The sequence below is a fragment of the Pan paniscus genome, chromosome X (genome assembly GCF_029289425.2).
Source record: "Pan paniscus chromosome X, NHGRI_mPanPan1-v2.0_pri, whole genome shotgun sequence".
In the NCBI taxonomy this organism is placed as follows: Eukaryota; Metazoa; Chordata; class Mammalia; order Primates; family Hominidae; genus Pan; species Pan paniscus.
This window is the reverse complement of record NC_073272.2, coordinates 85418516-85438958: the sequence shown is the minus strand read 5'-3', so window position 1 is coordinate 85438958 and position 20443 is coordinate 85418516. Positions and strand designations below refer to the sequence as shown.

The 20443-nt window shown below is 36.3% G+C and overlaps 1 protein-coding gene across 5 annotated transcripts in view; it reads left to right on the top strand.

Moving 5' to 3' along the window:
• Positions 1-20443, top strand: part of CHM (CHM Rab escort protein) — a 187413-nt gene that overhangs the window by 84763 nt on the left and 82207 nt on the right. For all 5 annotated transcript variants that reach the window (XM_003824441.6, XM_024927340.4, XM_034950572.3 and 2 more), the window contains 3 exons: positions 4596-4712; positions 5599-5719; positions 7195-7420. In XM_003824441.6, the coding sequence (XP_003824489.1) occupies positions 4596-4712; positions 5599-5719; positions 7195-7420 (464 nt within the window). The remainder of the gene's footprint in view (positions 1-4595; positions 4713-5598; positions 5720-7194; positions 7421-20443) is intronic.

Below are 20443 nucleotides of genomic sequence, written 5' to 3'. Positions count from 1 at the left end.
TTGTAAAGAGATAGTAGCCAGATGTTTGTAATTCATTTAAAATATTCCTTAAGTACAAATTAAAAACACATTTAAAGTGCTCACATTAAAATGCTTTAATTATGTTTTTAATCTATACCTGAAGAATACTTTTGTGCTTGAGCACATACTACAACCTAATATTCTCTGGACACTATGAATTCTATCAAAAGAAAAATTCTAATGAACCTGTTTAGAAATCCATGTTATTTACAGTCAATTTCCATCGATTCTTTTAGCCTTTATGTATAGTAACTATTTTCACAACTGTATGATGATGAATACTCAGAATAAACCAATGAATTTTTAAAAATCGTGTTCACATGGACACAGCGAGGGGAACATCACACACCAGGGCCTGTCGGGGTTGGGGGTTAGGGAAGGGATAGCGTTAGGAGAAATACCTATGTAGATGATGGGTATGTAGATGACGGGTGTGTAGATGACGGGTTGATGGGTGCAGCAAAACACCATGGCGTGTGTATACCTATGTAACAAATCTGCACTTTCTGCACATGTATCCCAGAACTTAAAGTATAATTTAAGAAAAAAGTCTCAAAAAAATCATGTGTTCAGGTTTGAAAGCTTCAGAGGAAAATTTAATAGTGATGGAGGCAGGAAGGCTGGGAAGAAAGCTATTGTCTTCAGTTATGTTCCTGAACATAACTAACTTGAACGTTAGTTCACTGTAACTTCACAGGAGGTCCCTCCATCTTAGAAGGGTACAATATTGCATTTGGTTTATAGGAAGCAAGACTATTTTTAGTGCAAAAGAGTAGAAAATCAGTAAGATAAAGGATTATGGCCTTAAAGGGTCATGATACAGGACAGGGTAAAAGTAGAGAAAAACAGACTAAATCCTATAAGTTGAGAGCTAACAATAAGTAACTGAAAAGAAGTAGGAGAGGATAGTGAATAGCACAAGACTTGCCACAGAACTAGCACAGAACTAGGCTTTTCAATTTAATGTACTTTCTTCAAGTTCCAAGTGATAGGGGACAGAGAGGGACCAAAACATTTCCCTTGACAAGTTGTTTCTGCAAATCCCATATCCTCATACTCTTGCTCCCTTTGAACTTGATGCCTGAAAATATAAATATCTTTTTACTACCCATTTTTCTTTCTGTCTGTCATGTAGCACTCTGTGTCTGATTTTGCATAGTTGGCTATTGCATTGGTTCTACTTCATACTTCCGTACTCTCTCTCCCACCTCCATCTACTTTGACCCTGTCATGATTTGAAATCTAGCATTTTTTCCACATTACCTTGGCTGTTCATCTGTGGATGGAAGTTTAATCCTAGCTCACTAATAACCTTCCTGGTCCCATGAGCAGTACTCTATGAAATAGGTTAAACAAAACATAAAAACTGAACAAGTCAAATAACAAATGGGCTTTGTGTGACAATTCCATTTTGAAGTAATTACTTGGAATTTGGAATGTTTTACCTAAATAAATGATGATATAAATGTGGTTAAGAATCAAGGCTATTTCATAAAAGTCTGTAACTTTTATGTTAGCTGAAATTTAGTATATATCTTGCAAAGGGAAATGGTAGAAGACGGTGCTGTTTCAATTGTAGGAATTGGTGTAGAAAATTATTCAGTTGTATAAGAAAACGAATGCTGGTTGTGGGAGGAAAAAGACAATTGAATTAGAAGTTGACACATTTGAAGATACCCTGAAGGAGACTTCTGGGTATTTTCATCGGTTTGAATGGTTAGTAATAACCAGTTCTCTTATGGTAAGTAAAAACCAAACATGTCTAGAGGCAGTGGACTAGGCAGTTGGGACTGCGTCCTGCAGAGTTTCATGGGTTCATACGTTCTACAAAATAACTAATAAACATTTAATGTACTCATTTTCAAAACCAGAAGTATCTTAATCACATATAACCATAGTAATACAGGAGATTAATTTTCCGTTTTTAAAATGTAAGTCATTTAATACATATTCAGTGCATGCTAGATGGAAAGCAATGTATTCCATGTTATTGGGGCAATTGGTCACTCCTTAGAAATTTTATCTGTTCTAATAATTGCAGTTAATAAACGTCTAAGTTTAGGATGATTGCCAAATATCTATCTTAAAGCCCTAAAGCCCTACCTCCTTTTTTTTTTTTTTTTTTTGAGACGGAGTCTTGCTCTGTTGCCAGGCTGAAGTGCAGTGGCGCCATCTCAGCTCACTGCAACCTCCGTCTCCTGGGTTCAAGTGATTCTCTTGCCTCAGCCCCCTGAGTAGCTAGGACTACAGGCGCGTGCCACTATGCCTGGCTAATTTTTGTATTTTTAGTAGAGATGGGGTTTCACCATGTTGGCCAGGATGGTCTCGATCTCTTGACCCCGTGACCTGCCTGCCTTGGCCCTCCAAAGTACTGGGATTACAGGCGTGAGCCACCGTGCTCGTCCAAAGACCTACCTCTTTTCTAAAGTCCAACTCAGTATCTCCAAACTAGTTGACATTTCTATATGCGTTCAACCTCAAAGACATCATGATATAATTAAATACTGTGGGGCTTTACAGTTGACAATACACATTCATGTATATAGCCTTTTAAAAAGTAATAGCTCAAGGTAGGTTAGTTAAATAAAATACGTATAGTGTCATACTGCTCAGACTAATAGAGAAGATCAAAGATGAAATTCTTAAAATGAAAGCTCATTTCTAAGTAAGTCCATACTCTTAATAATTATGGAACCAACATGCTAAGTGAAGGAAAAATTGTTAATTATTAAATCTAATTTCCATTATTGTAATCAAATTGCACTGCTCTTTAGCCCCTCATCACTGTGGTAGATCGCTTAGAGGGTAGTGAAAAAGAGGCTTAGGCTGAGCGTGGTGGCTCAGTCCTGTAATCCCAGCACTTTGGGAGGCTGAAGCAGGCGGATCGCCTAAGGTCAGGAGTTCGAGACCAGCCTGACCAACATGGTGAAACCCTGTGTGCTACTAAAAATACAAAAAATTAGCTGGGCGTGGCATTGCATTCCTGTAATGCCAGCTACTCGGGAGGCTGAGGCAGGAGAATCACTTGAACCTAGGAGACAGAGGTTGCAGTGAGCTGAGATTGAGCCACTGCACTCCAGCCTGAGCAGCAGAGAGAGACTCTGTCTCAATAAAAAAAAAAAAGAAAAAGAGGCTTAGATTCTGATATGTACACATTTATTATTTGTGAGCTTCAGAAACAAAAATCTAGTATAATTTTAATTGAAATTTGTTTTTGTTCTTGTGATATCTTAAATGCATTATTTTTTAAGCTGGCATTAAACCTTAAGGTTTATTGGATCTTATTAAATAAAAATGCAGTTTCATATTTTATATCTTAATGTTTGTGACATTATTATGGCTATGCAGGGATCCTTGAGTCTCAAATGTGTATCTTTTTAAACAAGTGATTTTTGAAGTAACTATTTTTTATCATTATTATAGAGTTAAGAATTGGCAATGTATTCTTTAAAACATGGTCTCTTTCAGTAATGTAGTGTGTTAGGAAGAGGGTAATGAAGTAACGTGCCATATTTAATCAGGATGATCAGATTAGCTTCAAAAAAGTGATGTCAATTTTGTTTTGCAGAATGCTGAACTATTAGTTTATAAAATTTTACTTGAATGGTATTGATTTACTGATAGTCTTTACTGACTTATTAGTTGCTCAGACTAATGGTTTAGATTGATTTTTGAGATTCCTTTTTCTTTGTATAGTAAAGCTAATTTTCCCATTTATTTATTATAGATGTAACATTCATTTTTAATATTTATTGAGTTATAGGCATTAAGAGTATCTTAATATAGGAAATAGTCAAATCTGTTGCATTTAACCATACGGTTAACATGCTAGATAATACTGTTTACATTATTGATTTTATCTCTCTGATATTACTTATGAGATGTTGAAAGATTAAATCAATTTCTCCCATACATGCCAGCAATAATCATCATCTTCACTTTTTGAGAAAGACATATCTCATATAAACCCAGACTTCTAGAATTACAGAAGTACCTTATAATTTGACTCTTTCAGTGTAAATGCATCACAAATATTTTTTCTTTTTTTGATGGGGTAGGGAGGTTCACTGGACTGATTTCTTCTTATAACTACCTGGCTTTGTGTAAGACTATAGATTCTTATCCAAAACCCTCAGGGCCTGGTGTATTCTATCATTAAGATTAAAAAAAATATTTTAGAAAGTAATGAAGTACATATGCTGATATGTTATATGTTAGGTTAAATTATTAGCAGGGTCTGAGGAGGAACTCCAACTAAACACATTATTTCTGCAGTGAAATATATGAATATTTATGTTAATTTGGACAAACAAAGCCAGAGTGCCTTATCAGTATGGATCAGGTTTTGCTGCTAAACATGTTTTGTAAAAACTTATGGATTGCAAAGTTTTTTGAATTTTGAATTTCAGCTAATCAATTCTGAACCTGTAATAGATTGTGTTATGTATTATAATATTTATAGGTATGATTGTTTCTACAAATAATAAAAAATATAGCAAAATTATGTATCTTTATTGTTTTCCAATTTTTCTACTATTTCAACTTTTATCTTGTAAAATATTTTCTTTGTACAGCTGCTGTATTCTCGAGGATTACTAATTGATCTTCTAATCAAATCTAATGTTAGTCGATATGCAGAGTTTAAAAATATTACCAGGATTCTTGCATTTCGAGAAGGACGAGTGGAACAGGTACTGTGCTGATCAAGAATTGTAACTGGGCATCAGCTTAAGTTATTATGGTTTGTTTTGGAAAGATAAGCAAATAAGATTGTTATTTTCCTCATAAAGCAGTAAATTCCAGTCCTCCGTGGTGATTTACAAATGTAAATGCTTAATTAAAATTTCTAGTGCTAATTTTCTCATGGCTTACTCTGCAGCTTGGTGTTGGTACCAAGCAGCACACAAAAAACCAAAAAGCACACCAGAGTTACTATACCCAAGACTAGTCACACAAATCCTTTTCTCCCATTAATCAAGATTTTGGAGAGGGAAAAGAAAGAAACGGTGATTTTTGCTGTCCACTTGATCAGATTCCACACAGAGGAGGAGGCCCGGAGCCTGGTTGGGAAAAAATTCTTACCCTTATGACAGCTGATCAGATCCTGGGTTCTTCACTGCAGCTTCCAGAAGAGCAGAGCTTTGCTATCCTGCTCACAGCACCAAAACTGTAGGGGCCAAGGGAAACACTCCCTCTTAAGCCTCTGAAGTTTCACTGAAAAATCAACTCACAAAAGGCAGATTAATTGGAGAAAAGGCATAAAAATGTACTAACATGTACATAGGGAGAACCACAGTGTTTGTTTTAGATAGCACTGCTAAATTTTTCTCTGTTAGGATGACATGCCGTTGGCCTTTTAATGGCATGAGGAGTAACTTGGCAGAATTAAGTAAGAAAGCTCACAATTAGCTCTGAAGTTAGCAGAGATGCCATTAGTACTGATGGACGGTGATGTGAAAAAGCCTGGCTAGAGTGGAAACGATAATCCTGTTATATGTAAAGGGGAAAAAAGTGTAATTTGGAATAGTTATATCATTAGGAAGCAGTTTCTTAACTTAAAATCATAATATTTTTCAGGTTCCATGTTCCAGAGCAGATGTCTTTAATAGCAAACAACTTACTATGGTAGAAAAGCGAATGCTAATGAAATTTCTTACATTTTGTATGGAATATGAGAAATATCCTGATGAATATAAAGGTATTTTTTTCATTAAGTAGTGTTCTCCAATTATTTGACATTTCTTACTATTTTAATATGCTTGCTCTGATTTAGTGAGCCACTTATTACTGTTTTAAAATGCATTCTAACTCTGCACTATCAATAGGTTAGCCATTAGTAACATTTAGCTATTTAAATTTAAATTAATTAAAGTGAAATAAAATAAAAAATTCAGTTTCTCAGTCTTATTAGCTGTATTTCAAGGGCTCCATAGCCCCATGTGGCTACAGTGTAGATAGTTTCATTATTGCTGAAGTGGCATGCTAGATTTTAATTTTTATTCTTATTATTTAAATACTACTGTCAACTGGCTCTTCATAGATGATAATCCGTTTTCATGATTCCATTATTTTTTCTCATAAGTAAAAATACTATATATTTTATCATTTTCCAGGATTGCTTTTGCATAGAATCTTGAACTATTTCGTTTGAAAAAAAAGGCTAGATGGTATATGGGGAAAAATACTGGATTCAGAAAAGGCATGGTTTCTATTCTTGGCTTTGACCTATTTCATTATGTGATCTGGGGCCAGTTACTTCACTGTCTGTTAAAAATTGAATATGCCATTTTAGTGTCAGAGCTATATACTTTAAGTCCATTGGTCTGAAAATGTTATCCAAAATTGGAATATACTATTGATAATTTATTTATAAAGTTACAATGAGAAGTGCAGCGATATTTTTTTTCCTCTGTGAAATAATGAAAGTCTAATCCTTGCTCTTAAAGCTTCAAGTCTACTAGGTACTGTCATGTTGTTATCCACAGTGGCTGTGTAAAATTCAATTCTCTCAGTAAATTTTCATAATTTTTATTTATGTAAATTATTTCTGTAAAGTTTTTGTCTTTTATCATGGGATTTATTTCCCACCACTAACAGTCCAATTACATTATATTCTGTTCTTGGTTTAAAGGAGTAACTTCTGGGGGTCCCGTATGTTTTGATGTGATTATGTGGCCATAAGACTGATTCTAGTAGCCACATGGAAATTCATTTCATTATTTTTTAGTTTATTTTCTGAGTATCAGTGAGAAGTATACGTTTTACAAAACTCACATATTTATCATTTTAAATCAATACATTCCCATGTTGTCATAGTTGTTTAATATTTTCAGTACCATTATTGGCATTATCCTGCAGGTTTCATGATAATAAAGTGAGATTATTGCCAACTATGACAACCCATTGAGTTATTTAATATTTTCTAGTTTTTTTTAAATCCATGAAATGCTCAATCATAATTCATCATTTAAAGCTAAAAATTGTGCCATTACTCCAAATAAGAGAGAGAGATTGTTTCCATTTTTTTCTAAGATCAACCATCAGTGTCCAAAATGTAATACCACCTATGTCCTTTGTGAGGTCTGTGAAACACACTTCATCTCCTTTTTGTGGGGTGGTTTTAAATAGAAGTTTAGTTCTGATTTTAAGTGATAAAATTTCATCTTTTCATAGGATATGAAGAGATCACATTTTATGAATATTTAAAGACTCAAAAATTAACCCCCAACCTCCAATATATTGTCATGCATTCAATTGCAATGACATCAGAGACAGCCAGCAGCACCATAGATGGTCTCAAAGCTACCAAAAACTTTCTTCACTGTCTTGGGCGGTATGGCAACACTCCATTTTTGTTTCCTTTATATGGCCAAGGAGAACTCCCCCAGTGTTTCTGCAGGTAAGTTTGCCATTGATTTTCTTGTCCCTTCTAAAGGTGATACTTGAATAACAGATGAAAATTAGGCAGGCAAAAATGAGATTTATTCAAGATTTAGTATATGCAAATATATACTTTATTCTATTTATTTTTTATAATCTATTTACCTACCTATCTACCCACCTAAGTGATATATTCAGTGTGGCCTGTTTTTGAGCTTGATAAAAATACTATAAATTCCTTTTTCCACTCAATAGCATGATGGAAAGTATTGTCATTGCATATAATTTTAGTTAATTTTTTATTACTATATAGTATGTTATTGTGAATACACCACAATCAATTTTTTCATTTTTCTGTTGTTGAACACAGAATGTTTCCAGTTTTTTGAGGTTAACACCCTTGTGTATGTTTCAAGTTGTATATGTTCAAGAATTTCTCTCGGAAACATATCTAGGGGTGGAATTCCCCAGTCCTGAGATACATGAATGTTAACACTTTACAACATCGTGTTCAGTTATTTCTCTAGAGGGCTGTACCAATTATAACCTTTTAGCAGTACATGAGAATACCCAAAGCTTTACATGTTTGCCAACATTTAAAATTTTTTTGTCAATCTAACTCACATAAATTATCATTGCATTGGATTTTTATTTTTCATTTCCCTAATTACCTATGAAGTTGAACCTTTTCTCATATGTTTACTGGCCATTCATGTTTTATCTTCAGGGAATACTTGTTTGTGTCTTTTTTTGTTTGTTTTACACATTTTTAAAAATTTTTATTTTTTGTGGGTACATAGGAGGCATATGTGTTTGTGGGGTACATGAGATAGTTTAATACAGGCATGCAAAGTGTAATCCATCATGGTAAATGGAGTATCCATCCCTTCACGCATTTATCCTTTGTGTTGAAAACAATCCAATTATACTCTTCATTTTAACATGTACAATTAAATCATTATTGACTGTAGTCACTCTGTTGTAATATCAAATACTAGATTTTATTCATTCTTTCTAACTACGTTTTGTACCTATTAACCATTCCTACTTATCCGCTGCCCCCTCAAAACCCGCCCCAGGCTCTGATAACCATCCTTTTACTCTCTGTCTCCATATGTTTAATTGTTTTAATTTTTAGCTCCCGCAAGTAAGTGAGGATATGCATTGTTTGTCTTTCTGTGGCTGGCTTATTTCACTTAATATAATGACCTCCAGTTTCATCCATGTTGTCATGTTGTTGCAAATGTCAGGGTCTCATTCTTTTTTTTTTTTTTTTTGGGAGATGGAGTCTTGCTCTGTCACCCAGGGTGGAGTGCAGTGGTGTGATCTCGGCTCACTGCAACCTCTGCCACCCAGGTTCAAGTGATTCTCCTGCCTCAGCCTCCTGAGTAGCTGGGATTACAAGCACGTGCCACCACACCTGGCTAATTTTTGTATTTTTAGTAGAGATGGAGTTTCAGCATCTTGGCCAGGCTAGTCTTGAACTCCCGACTTTGTGATCCACCCATCTCAGCCTCCCAAAGTGCTGGTGTTACAGGCGTGAGCCACCATGCCCAGCCAGGATCTCGTTCTTTTTATGGCTGAGTATTACTCCAAGGTGTAACTGTACTACATTTTCTTTATCCATTTATCTGTTGCTGGGCACTTAGGTTGCTTCCAAATCTTGGTTATTGTGAACAGTGCTGCGACAAATGTGGTATGTAGATATCCCTTTGATACACTGATTTCCTTTCTTTTGGGTATATACGTAGCAGTGGGATTGCTGGATCGTATGGTACCTCTATTTTTACTTTTCTGAGGAACTTCCAAACTGTTCTCCACAGTGGTTGTACTAATTAACACTCCCACCCACAGTGTTCAAGGGTTCCCTTTTCTCCATATCTTTGCCAGCATTTGCTAGTGTCTTTCTTTTGAATAAAAGTTATTTTAACTGGGGTAATAAAATATCTCATTGTAATTTTGATGTGCATTTCTCTGATGATCAGTGATGTTGAACACCTTTTTATATGTCTCCTTGTCATTTGTATGTCTTCTTTTGAAAAATGTCTATTCAGATCTTTTGCCCATGTTTTAGTCATATCATTAGATTTTTTTCCTGTAGAGTTGTTTGAGCTACTTATATATTCTGGTCATTAATTCCTTGTTAGACGGGTAGTTTGCAAATATTCTCTTTCATTCTGTGGGTTGTCTTTTCACTTTGTTTATGGTTTCTTTTGCTGTGCAGAAACTTTTTAACTTCATGTGTTCCCGTTTGTCCATTTTTGCTTTAGTCGCCTGTGCTTGTGGGGCATTGCTTAAGAAATCTTTGCCCAGACCAGTGTCTTGGAGGTTTTCTCCAATGTTTTCTTGTAGTAGTTTCGTAGTTTGAGGCATTAGATTTAATTCTTTAATCCATTTTGATTTGCTTTTTATATACTGCAAAAGATAGGGGTCTAGTTTCATTTTTCTGCATACAGATATCCAGTTACCCCAACACCCTTTATGGAAAAGACTGTCTTTTACCCAGTGTATATTCTTGGCACCTTTTTCAAAAATGAGTTCACTGTAGGTGTGTGGATTTGTTTCTGGGTTCTCTATTCTGTTTTTTTGGTTTATGTGTCTGTTTTTATGCCAGTACCATGCTGTTTTGGTGACTATAGTTCTGTAGTATAATTTGAAGTAAGGTAATGTGATTCCTCCAGTTTTATTATTTTTGCTCAGGATAGCTTTGGCTATTCTGGGTCTTTTGTGTCTCTACATACATTTTAGGATTTTTTTTATTTCTCTGAAGAATGCCATAGATATTTTGATATAGATTGCATTAAATCTGTAGATTGCTTAGCATAGTATGGACATTTTAACAATATTGATTCTTCCAGTTCATGAACATGGAATAGTTTTCCATTTCTTTGTGTCCTCTTCAATATCTTTCATCAGTGTTTTATAGATTTCATTGTAGGAATCATACACTTCTTTGATTAAGCTAATTCCTAGGTATTTAATTGCATTTGTGGGTATTCTGATTGAGATTACTTTTTAAAATTTCTTTTTTGGATTCTTCAGTGTTGACATATAGAAATGCTATTAATTTTGTATGTTGATTTTATACCCTGCAACTTTACTGAATTTGTCAGTCTAATAGTTTTTTGATGGGGTCTTTAGGATTCTCCAAATATAAAATTATATCATCTGCAAACAAGGATAATTTGACTTCTCTCAGCCTCTCCCAGTGGCCACCACAGCCACTGGTCAACTGGGAGTTCTGCCAGGCCACCCCTGATGTTCACTTAAACCCCAAGTACCCTTCAGTAAGCTTGTGTTGAATGCTTCCAGGCCTGGGCCTTACCCTTCATGGCAGTGGGCTCCCCTCTGGCCGAGGGTAGGTCCAGAAAGGCTTTCTAAGAGCCTAGGCCTCGACTTGAGTTCCCAAGAGCCTGCTTGGTGCTCTGCACCCCTGTGTCTGAGTTGGTGTTTAACACACAACACAAAGTCCCCTTTACTTTTCTCTCTGCTTTTCTCAAACAGAAGTCTTTTGCCATAGATACCACAGCTGGGAATGTACTGGGTCTCACCTGAAGCCAGCATGTCTCAGAATCTCACCCAAGGCTCACGGCATACTACCTGGGTATTACTGTTGATTATTTTGTAGCCAAGGGCTTTTAACTAGCAAGTGATGAGCCCTGCCAGGATTGGGTCCTTCCTTTGAAGGCAATGGGTTCCCTTATCGTCCATGGTATGTCTAGAAATGTTTTCTGGGAGTTAGGGTCTAGAATGGTGGCCTCATGACTCTGCCTGGTGTCCTATCTTATTGTGGCTGAGCTGCTATCCAAGATGAAAGACAAAGTCCTTTTACTCTTTGCTCTCCTCTTCTCAAGCAGAAGGAATTAGTCACCTTCGTTGCTGTGAGCTGCATGGCCTAGGGTTTGGGGAGGGGTGGCACAAGCACTCCCTTAGCTGCTCAGGCTGTTTCTCCCTAGGTCATGTGCTGCCCTAGTCCATGGGCTCTAAGCCCAGCCTAGCATTAGCACTTGCCTGGGAATTACAGTCCTTGTGTCCTAGATTGCCTTTCAAGTTTACCTAGAACTCCAGAGCACTTTAGCCCATTGTGACAAGGCTTGCTGAGACACTCGAGTTCCAGCTGTTGGGATGGGCCATTCCTTTCTTGCTAGGGCTGGTCCAAATGTTCTCTCAGTGCCACCTGAGCCTAGCATAGCTTTGCTCTCCACTGACAGGGCAGCACCGAGTTCAATGCTACATCCCCCAGTTGCTATGCTCTCACTCCCTCAAATGCATAGATTTCTCTTTCCACACCATGTGGCCACTGCCGTGGAATTGGGGAGGGGTGGCATTGACCATTCAAGACTGTCTTCAGTGCCTCCTTCAGTGATAGGAAGTTGCAGCCTGGTACTGTGATTGCTTACCTGATTTTTGCTTCTTATGATGGTTCTTTTTTTGTGTGTAGTTAGTTGTTAAAATTCTGCATTCCTGTGGGAGGGATGATCACTAGAGGCATCTATTTGACCATCTTGCTCCACCCTCTCATTGTTGACTTTTGCCCATTTGTCTATTGGGTTGTGGTCTTATTGATTTGTAGGAGTTTTAAAATATATTCTGATTAGTGATCTTTTTTCAGTTATATGTGTTGGATGTATTTTGTCTTATGGTTTTTATGATACATAAAGGTCATGAAGATTAATATAGTCAAATAGAGCAATCTTTTTTTTTTATGCTTAGCTTTTTTTGGGAGGTCATTTAGTATACCTGAAGTATAGAGACAAGACTGCTTAGATTTAAGTCCTGACTTTTCTGTTTATTATCCATGTAACTTTGGGCAAGTTTTACGACCTCTCTCTGTTTTTCAGGAATCAAATTTGGGATTTTTTTATTCAGTTGTAGCTTTGTGTCCTAATTCATTATTTTCTGCTCTTTATTATCTCCTTTGTTTTGCTTTCTCTGGATTATATTTAGATCATCTCTCCCCTCCCCTGCCCTTGGCAATTATTAGGCTGAAGTTCCGTGAATTAAGTATTCATCTTTTAAATATTTTTTAATATAAGCATTTAAGAATAGTTCCTCTAGTTTACATCTACTGGTGGCAAATGCATCCTAGTTGTGTGTATCTGAAAATAACTTTTTCTTCTTTTTTCTCTTGAGTGGAAGTTTACTGAGTAAACAATGCTAGGCTGACAATTTTTGTTAATACTTTAAAATTTTATTCCATTGTCATTTGTGTTCCATTTTTGCTGCTGAAAAGTTCAGTGTCAGCCTACTTTGTCATTTTTTATTATGACAAGTTACAAAGATATCTTTTTTTCTCTCACATTGTTTTTAATATAGTTTGTCTTTTGTATTCTATATTTTTACTACAGTGAATCTTAGGTGTTAATTTCTTTGTATTTATCTTGCTTAGTATAGGTTGAACCATATGAAATTAACATTATTCAACCATTTTAGACCTACATTATCCTGTGGTTCAACTAAATACATTGTGCTTTTTCTGTCTGTAAATTTATGTTTATTGTTTTGGAAATTTATCAGCCAATATCTTTATAAGTATTGTTTTTTCTTCCTTTTATCTTCTTGCCTTTTTGGAACCCTAAGTAGGTAAGTTTTAGAACTTAGCATTCTCTCTTCTATATCTCTCAATATCTTTTTCATATTTGCTATCTTCTTGTCTTTCTGGCTGCATTCTGGGTACCTAATTAAGATCTGTATTCCAGCATATTGATTCTCTTCACCTGTAACCCATTCATTTTCTTTCTTCAATATTATCTTTCATTTTTAGAAATTCTACTCACCATCTTGTCATTCTTGATTTTTTTTTACTTGTTCATTTTTGAAATTATTTATTCTATTCATTTCATATATAGATATTTTACATTCTCTTTCTGATAACTCTAATATTTAAACTTCATAACGATATAATATTGCCGTGTATTGTTTCTACTGATTCATCTCAGTGATTTGTGTGTGTGTGTGTGTGCAATGCTTTTCCTTAGCTGAGAGTTTATATTTGATTGATTTTAATCTGGGGACCCAAATTGGGAGTGCCTTTCTTCAGGGATTATTTGTGTTTGCTTCATCCTCAGGGCACTACAGAATTAGGATCATTTTAGTTCCCTTTGGGGGTCGTCACTTAATAATGCAATACAACCTCCACATAGTGATACCATTACAAGATATATATATATATATTTTTTTAATTTCAGTGTTTATTGCTCAAAGCTTTTATTTCAGGTTAGGGTTTGTATTGTATGTACATGGGGATCAGTGTTTCCCATGGACATTCCCCTTCCTTCAGTGTCATTGGTTCAATAACAATTATTTCATCCAAGACCTAGTTTTGGTATTAACTGGAAGTGTCTTCACAGTATCTAGTTCAGTTTACCACTGGAAGTAGGTATTCTCAAATTTACATTACCTAAATATGTGATTTTATGACTTTAGGTGGGAACGTTATAAATTTGGAAGTAACTTATTTCCGAATATGATGGATCTGTGTATTTCTAGACAAGCTCTTCCTCTTCCGATTACTTGTCAAAGTAGGAATAAATGGGGAGTGCCATGTCCCCCAGGAACCAAAGGTCCTTCTATCAACTTAATACAAGCGGGGGAGTTCTATGGTTTTCTTAGTTACTCTTTCCCTCTTCCTGTGTCATTGCCTGATTCAAAGGAGACACACCATGTTTCCTCTTATGTTGCCACTTGCTACTCACTCCTATGGAGCTTAGGGTAAGGAACAGAAACAGAATGAACAGATCACTGGGAAGTGATCTAAAGCTCACTGGCCTCCTTACTAGTGTTTTACAAAAATGGAATGTTTATATTTCTCTTTTTTCCACTAAATCCCTCTATTTCTAATTCATACATTAAAAAATGCATTTTGTTTTTGTTTATTTCTTTTGAAGGGAAAAGACATTTACAAGTTTTGTTTGTCATGTACAGATATAAAATTTCAGAATGTGATCTTATGTATTGAATCTTAGACAAAGAAAACATTTTTCTCCAAAGATGGTTGTAACCTTAAGGCTGAGATTTGTCAGCCTTACATATATTTTTATTCTCTGCAGAGCCTACATGTGGCTCAGATTGAATGTTTTTTATAAAAATTATACCTCATCCTGCCGGGTGCGGTGGCTCATGCCTGTAATCCCAGCACTTTGGGATTAAATATATTAAACTTCTGGGTAATTCTCTTGAGTTCTTACATTTTATATACAAGAGTCTGTCTGTGAATTATAATAAACATGCATTTCCTTGACCTACAGATATTAACTTTTAATTTTATATTAGATTCTCTTCATAATGCTTTATAATTCCATATAAATATTGTTTTATTTTTATCCTAAAGTAGTAACACTATTACCATCTATACATCATAGCCTACACTTTTTATCACCAGGTTATCAGAATAAGGTATCACCTGTTCTGTGATTTCTAACCACCATTCTATATTCTGTTTTAATATAAGCCTCTTAAGCATTTCTCACAGCCAGTTACAGCATGTTCTCATCAAGGCTACTATTATAAATGGTATGCATGCATATTTATGTGAAGGATTCAAAGACACTTGGAAGTCATATCCTTGCATTCTAAATGATTTCTGCATGTGACATTTTAACTACTAGAGATAACTTTCATGAATAAATGTCCTTTGAGGCTTTTATCAATTTAAATAGATAGATTTTTTTTGGTAAAGAAAATGAAACATATTTATGTTGCTACCTAGTATCCATTAATATGTCAAGATATAATAATTGGAGCATATTGGAAGAAAAGTCATTAAAACCTATATATTTTTCTAGTCTAGCAAGCTTTACAGTTTTCCCTAATGTAAATTAATTGGTTGATAAATTTTCTGGCACATTGCACAGGATATATATGCAGTTTATAGACTTTAAAACGCTCACAATATATTTTCCAAACAGAAGTCCTTTTTAAGCCTTAACTGACCTATTTGTTTATTTGTGTGGTCGGTAACATAGTAGCCTTTATAACTACATTCTAGTTTGGAATATGTTTTATATACTACGTCAGGTATTTATAACCTGTTAATTGGAGCAGTATCAGTGGGAACAAACTTCACATTTTTTTTTTATGTGTAGATGTGAACTGCCCAGAGATTGTTACTTAATTTTGTTAAAAGAGGGCATTTAACTGTCAACCTTCTAGATAATTCAGCCTTTCATTATTCTGTGGCCTAGATTTGATCTAATTTTTTCCTTTAATGTGGTAGAATTGTTAAAAGATGAAGGATGAATATGTTTCACTTGTAGCTTGTGGTATAAATTTATGTATGTAAATAAATCATGTAAATTATCACCACCAAACACTTTTTTACCAATTGTTGAACCTCAGATGAAATTTTCCTGACTGTTGTATGTGGAAAATTGAAGATGTGAGATTTATAGGAAATTGTGTAACACAAGCTGATCTCTAGCTTATAGCTTTCATTTATTTATTTATTTTTAACTTTTAGTTTCAGGGGTAGATGTGCAGGCTCTTTGTTCTATAGATAAATTGCTGTGTGTAGTAGGCCATTCTTGCATTTCTATAAAGAAATACCTGAGACTGGGTAATTTATAATGAAAAGAGGCGTAATTGGCTCATGGTTCTGCAGGATTTACAGGGAGCATGGTACTGGCATCTGCTCAACTTCTGGGAAGGCCTCAAGAAGCTTACAATCATGATGGAAGGCGAAAGGGCAGCAGACATGTCACATGACCAGAGCAGGAGCAAGATAGAGGGAGGTGCCACACACTTTTTAACAGCCAGAACTCATGAGAACTCACTCATTATCATGAGGGCAGCACCAAGGTGATGGTGCTAAACCATTCATGAGAAATTCACCTCCATGATACAGTCACCTCCAAATAGGCTTCACACTTCCAATACTGGGAACTACAATTCAATATGATATTTGGGTAGGGACAAATGTACAAACTTATTCTGTCCCTGGCCCTTCCCAAATCTCATTTCCTTATCACGTTTCAAAATACAAGCATCCCTTTTCAATAATCCCCACCAAAATCTTAACTCATTCCAGCATTAACTCAAAATTCCCAAGTCTCAAATTCAAATTATTTTCTGGAAATGAGTTCCTTCCACCTCTGGGCCTATAAAATCAAAACAAGTTATTTACTTCCAAGATACAATGGGGGTTTAAGTATTGGGTAAACATTTCCATTCCAAAAGGGAGAGATTGTCCAAAAAAGGGGGGCTACAGGCCCCATTCAAGTCCTGTAAGGAGTGGGCTCCCAAGGCCTTGGGCAACTCTGCCCCTGTGGCTTTGTAGAGTTCAGCCCCTGTGGCTGCTCTCACAGGTTGTTGAGTGCCTGTGGCTTTTTCAGGTGCAGGGTGCAAGCTGCCTGTGCCTCTACCATTCTGGGGCCTGGAGTATTGTGGCTCCCTTCCCACAGCTCCATTATGCAGTGCCTCAGTAGGGACTCTGCATGGGGCCTCCGACCCCACATTTTCCCTATGTACTGTCCTAATACAGGTTCTCTGTGGTGGTTCCATCTGTGCAGTAGGTTTCTGCCTGGACACCCAAGCTTTCCCATATATTCTCTGAAATCCAGGTGGAGGCTGCCAAGCCCCTTCCACTCTTATACTCTGTGTGCCTGGAGTCTTAACACAATATGGAAGCCACCAAGGCTTATGGCTTACACCCTCTGAAGTAGCGACCAGAGCCAAACCTGAGGTCATCTGAGCTGAGGCTGGAGCTGAAGTGGCCTGGATATGGGGAGCATGTTGTGCAGGGAAGCAGGGCCCTGGGCCTGGCTCCTGAAACCATTTCTTTCTAGCCCACAGGGCCTGTGATGGGGCTGCCTCGAAGTTCTCTGAAATGCCTTCTAAGCCTTTTTCCCATTGTCTTGGCTGTTAGTACTTGGCTCCTTTTTAGTTATGCACATTTCTCTAGAAAGAGGTTGCTTTGCAGCTCACTTTGATTCTTCTCCTAAAAATGGGCTTTTCTTTTCTACCACACGGCCAGGCTACAAGTTTTCTAAACGTTTACACTCTGCTTTCCCATTAAATATAAGTTCCAACTTAAGTCATTTATTTGCTCCCTCATTGAGCATAGGCTATTAGAAGCAGCCAGGTCACATCTGGAATGCTTTGCTGCTTAGAAATTTCTCAGATACCCTAAATCATCACTCTCAAGTCAAGCTTCCACAGATCCCCCGGACATGAACAGAACGCAGCCAAGGTCTTTGCTTAGGCATAACATGGGTGGCCTTTGCTCCAGTTCCCAATAAGTTCCTCTTTTCCATCTGAGTCCTCCTCAGCCTGGACTTCATTGTCCATGTAACTGTCAGCATTTTGATCAGAGCCATTTATCCTGTCTCTGAGAAATTTTAAACTTTCCCTCATCTTACTATCTTCTTCTGGGTCCTCTAATTTCTTCCAACCTTTGCTCATTGTGCAGTTCCAAAATTGCTTCCGTATTTTCAGGTATCTTTATAGCAATGCCCCATTCCTCTGTACTAGTTTTCTGTATTAGTCAGTTCTTGCACTCGTATAAAGAAATACCTGACACTGGGCTATTTATAAAAATAAGAGGTTTAATTGGCTTACAGTTCTGCAGCCTTTAGGAAGGATGCAGCACCATAGGAAGCATGGTGCCATCATCTGCTTGGCTTCTGGGGAGGCCTCAGGAAGCTTACAATTATGACAGAAGCTGAAGGTGGAGCAGGCACATCACATGGCAAGAGCAGGAACGAGAGAGAGAGAGAGAGGGAGATGCCACACATTTTTATACAACCAGATCTTGTGAGAACTCATATAGTGAGAACAGCACCAAGAGGATGATGCTAAACCATTCATGAGAAATCCACACTCATGATTCAGTCACTTCCCACCAGGCCCTACCACCAGTACTGGGGATTACAATTCAACTTGAGATTTCGACAGGGACAAATATGTAAACTATATCATGGGGCTTTGGTGTACATATTGTTAGCCAGGTAATAAGCATAGTACCTGATAGGTAGTTTTTCTAGTTTTTCAGTCCTCACCCTTCTCCCATCCTGCACCTTCAGGTAAGTCCCAGCATCTATTTTTTCCCTCTATGTGTCCATGTGTTCCTGTCATTTAGCTCCCACTTATAAGTGAGAACATGTGGCATTTGGTTTTATCTTCCTGCGTTAGTTTGCTAAGGATAATGTCCTCCAACTCCATCCATGTTCCTGCAAAGGACATGATCTCGTTCCTTTTTATGGCTGCATAGTATTCCATGGTGTAGATGTACCACGTTTTCCTTGTCAGGTCTTCCATTGATGACCATTTGGGTTGATTCCATATCTTTGCTATTGTAAATAGTCCTGCAGTGAACATACTGGGGCATGTGTTTTTATGGTAGAATGATTTGTATTCCTTTGTGTATGTAACCAATAATGGGATTGCTAGGTCATATGGTAGTTCTGTTTTAAGTTCTTTGAGAAATCACCAAACTGCTTTTCTTAGTGGCTGAGCTAATTTACATACCCACCAGCAGTGTATAAGCTTCCCTTTTCTCTGCAGCCTCACCAGCAGCTGTCTAACTTACAGCTTTTAAAAAGAGATTTAGAGAAGGCCAAAAGTTACAAATATATAAATGGATATATGTATCTTTAAGCAGCTTGCTCAAAATTATAGGAGCAACATGGAGAGAATGGAAAAGGAATCTCCCATTTAATGAACTTATTCAGTGATGACAGGACTATGCCCAAAATGGGACAACATGCTACTGTGATTTTGTCATAACCATGGAATTTGTGCATTTATATAGACTGTAAGGTATTTTATATTGTTTTCTCTTTTCCCCCTGCTTTTAAAAATCCCCTTCTTCATTGCAGAGTCAATACATTTTACGGAGTGTTTTTTAGTTCTCTTTGGATAAATCAAAAGATAAAGCATCTCTTAGACCAAAGGAACTACCTTATTTTATTCTATGATAACCATTGTGTTTTTCTTCAGAGAGTTTTCAGAAATCTAAGAAACATTTCCTATCCTGGATCAACCTATTAGAAAACCAAGAGAAGTCTTAAAATTGGCCAAGGAGTATACTGTTGGAAAATTTAAAGAGTTTATATATTCAACTGCATGTGAAGTCAGAGCAACATTGAGATGGAATTTTAGTGTCTGCCCCCGATGTTGTTGCTCCTCTACCTTAACAAGTTGGAGTTAGATTATAGATGTAGATTCTTCAACAGTACATTATTTTTTTTTTCTTCCATAGTATTCTCCTTAACCTCTTTTCTTGTAAAAATCTACCTACTATTCTGGTAGCAGTACAAAAAAAATTAAAGTTGATAGAACTCTTTTATATTGTTTTGACTGGTTGTCTAATTTTTACAAATGAACAAAGTTAAGATAAAAAGGCTGAGGCTAGAAACCAGATTTTCTAATATGCATTTTTCTTGACTCACCTATTATATTTTTAAACAACTTTTTTGAAAATAATTAAGACATAATTTGCAAAAATATTGTGTTATTTTCTGGAACTTGTTATATTTGTGGTATTTCTTAATTTTTAACAACTTGTAATTTGCTATGACTTAATTATTTTCTCATTATGGATGCATATTCAGCTTCCAGAAAAAGTTGGAGAGAATACGGGGCATTCTTACAGTATTCTAGAAACATGTTCCAATTCTGTGCCCAATACAAAATGCCAGTTTAGATAAATAAAGAATTTATTTCAACTTTCTATATTTTAGTTAATTGATAAAGGTAAAAGGAAAAACAAGCCATGAGCAAATTATCTCCTCCTTACCCCTATAACTTGAATTTGTGCATTCGATAAGCATTAATGCTGAGGAGCCCAGTAGCGGTTAGAATAGTTAGCATTTTTTCATGTGTCTTTTGGCTGCATAAATGTCTTCTTTTGAGAAGTGTCTGTTCATATCCTTCGCCCACTTTTTGATGGGGTTGTTTTTTTCTTGTAAATTTGTTTGAGTTCATTGTAGTTTGAGTTCATTGTAGATTCTGGATATTAGCCCTTTGTCAGATGAGTAGATTGCAAAAATTTTCTCCCATTCTGTAGGTTGCCTGTTCACTCTGATGGTAGTTTCTTTTGCTGTGC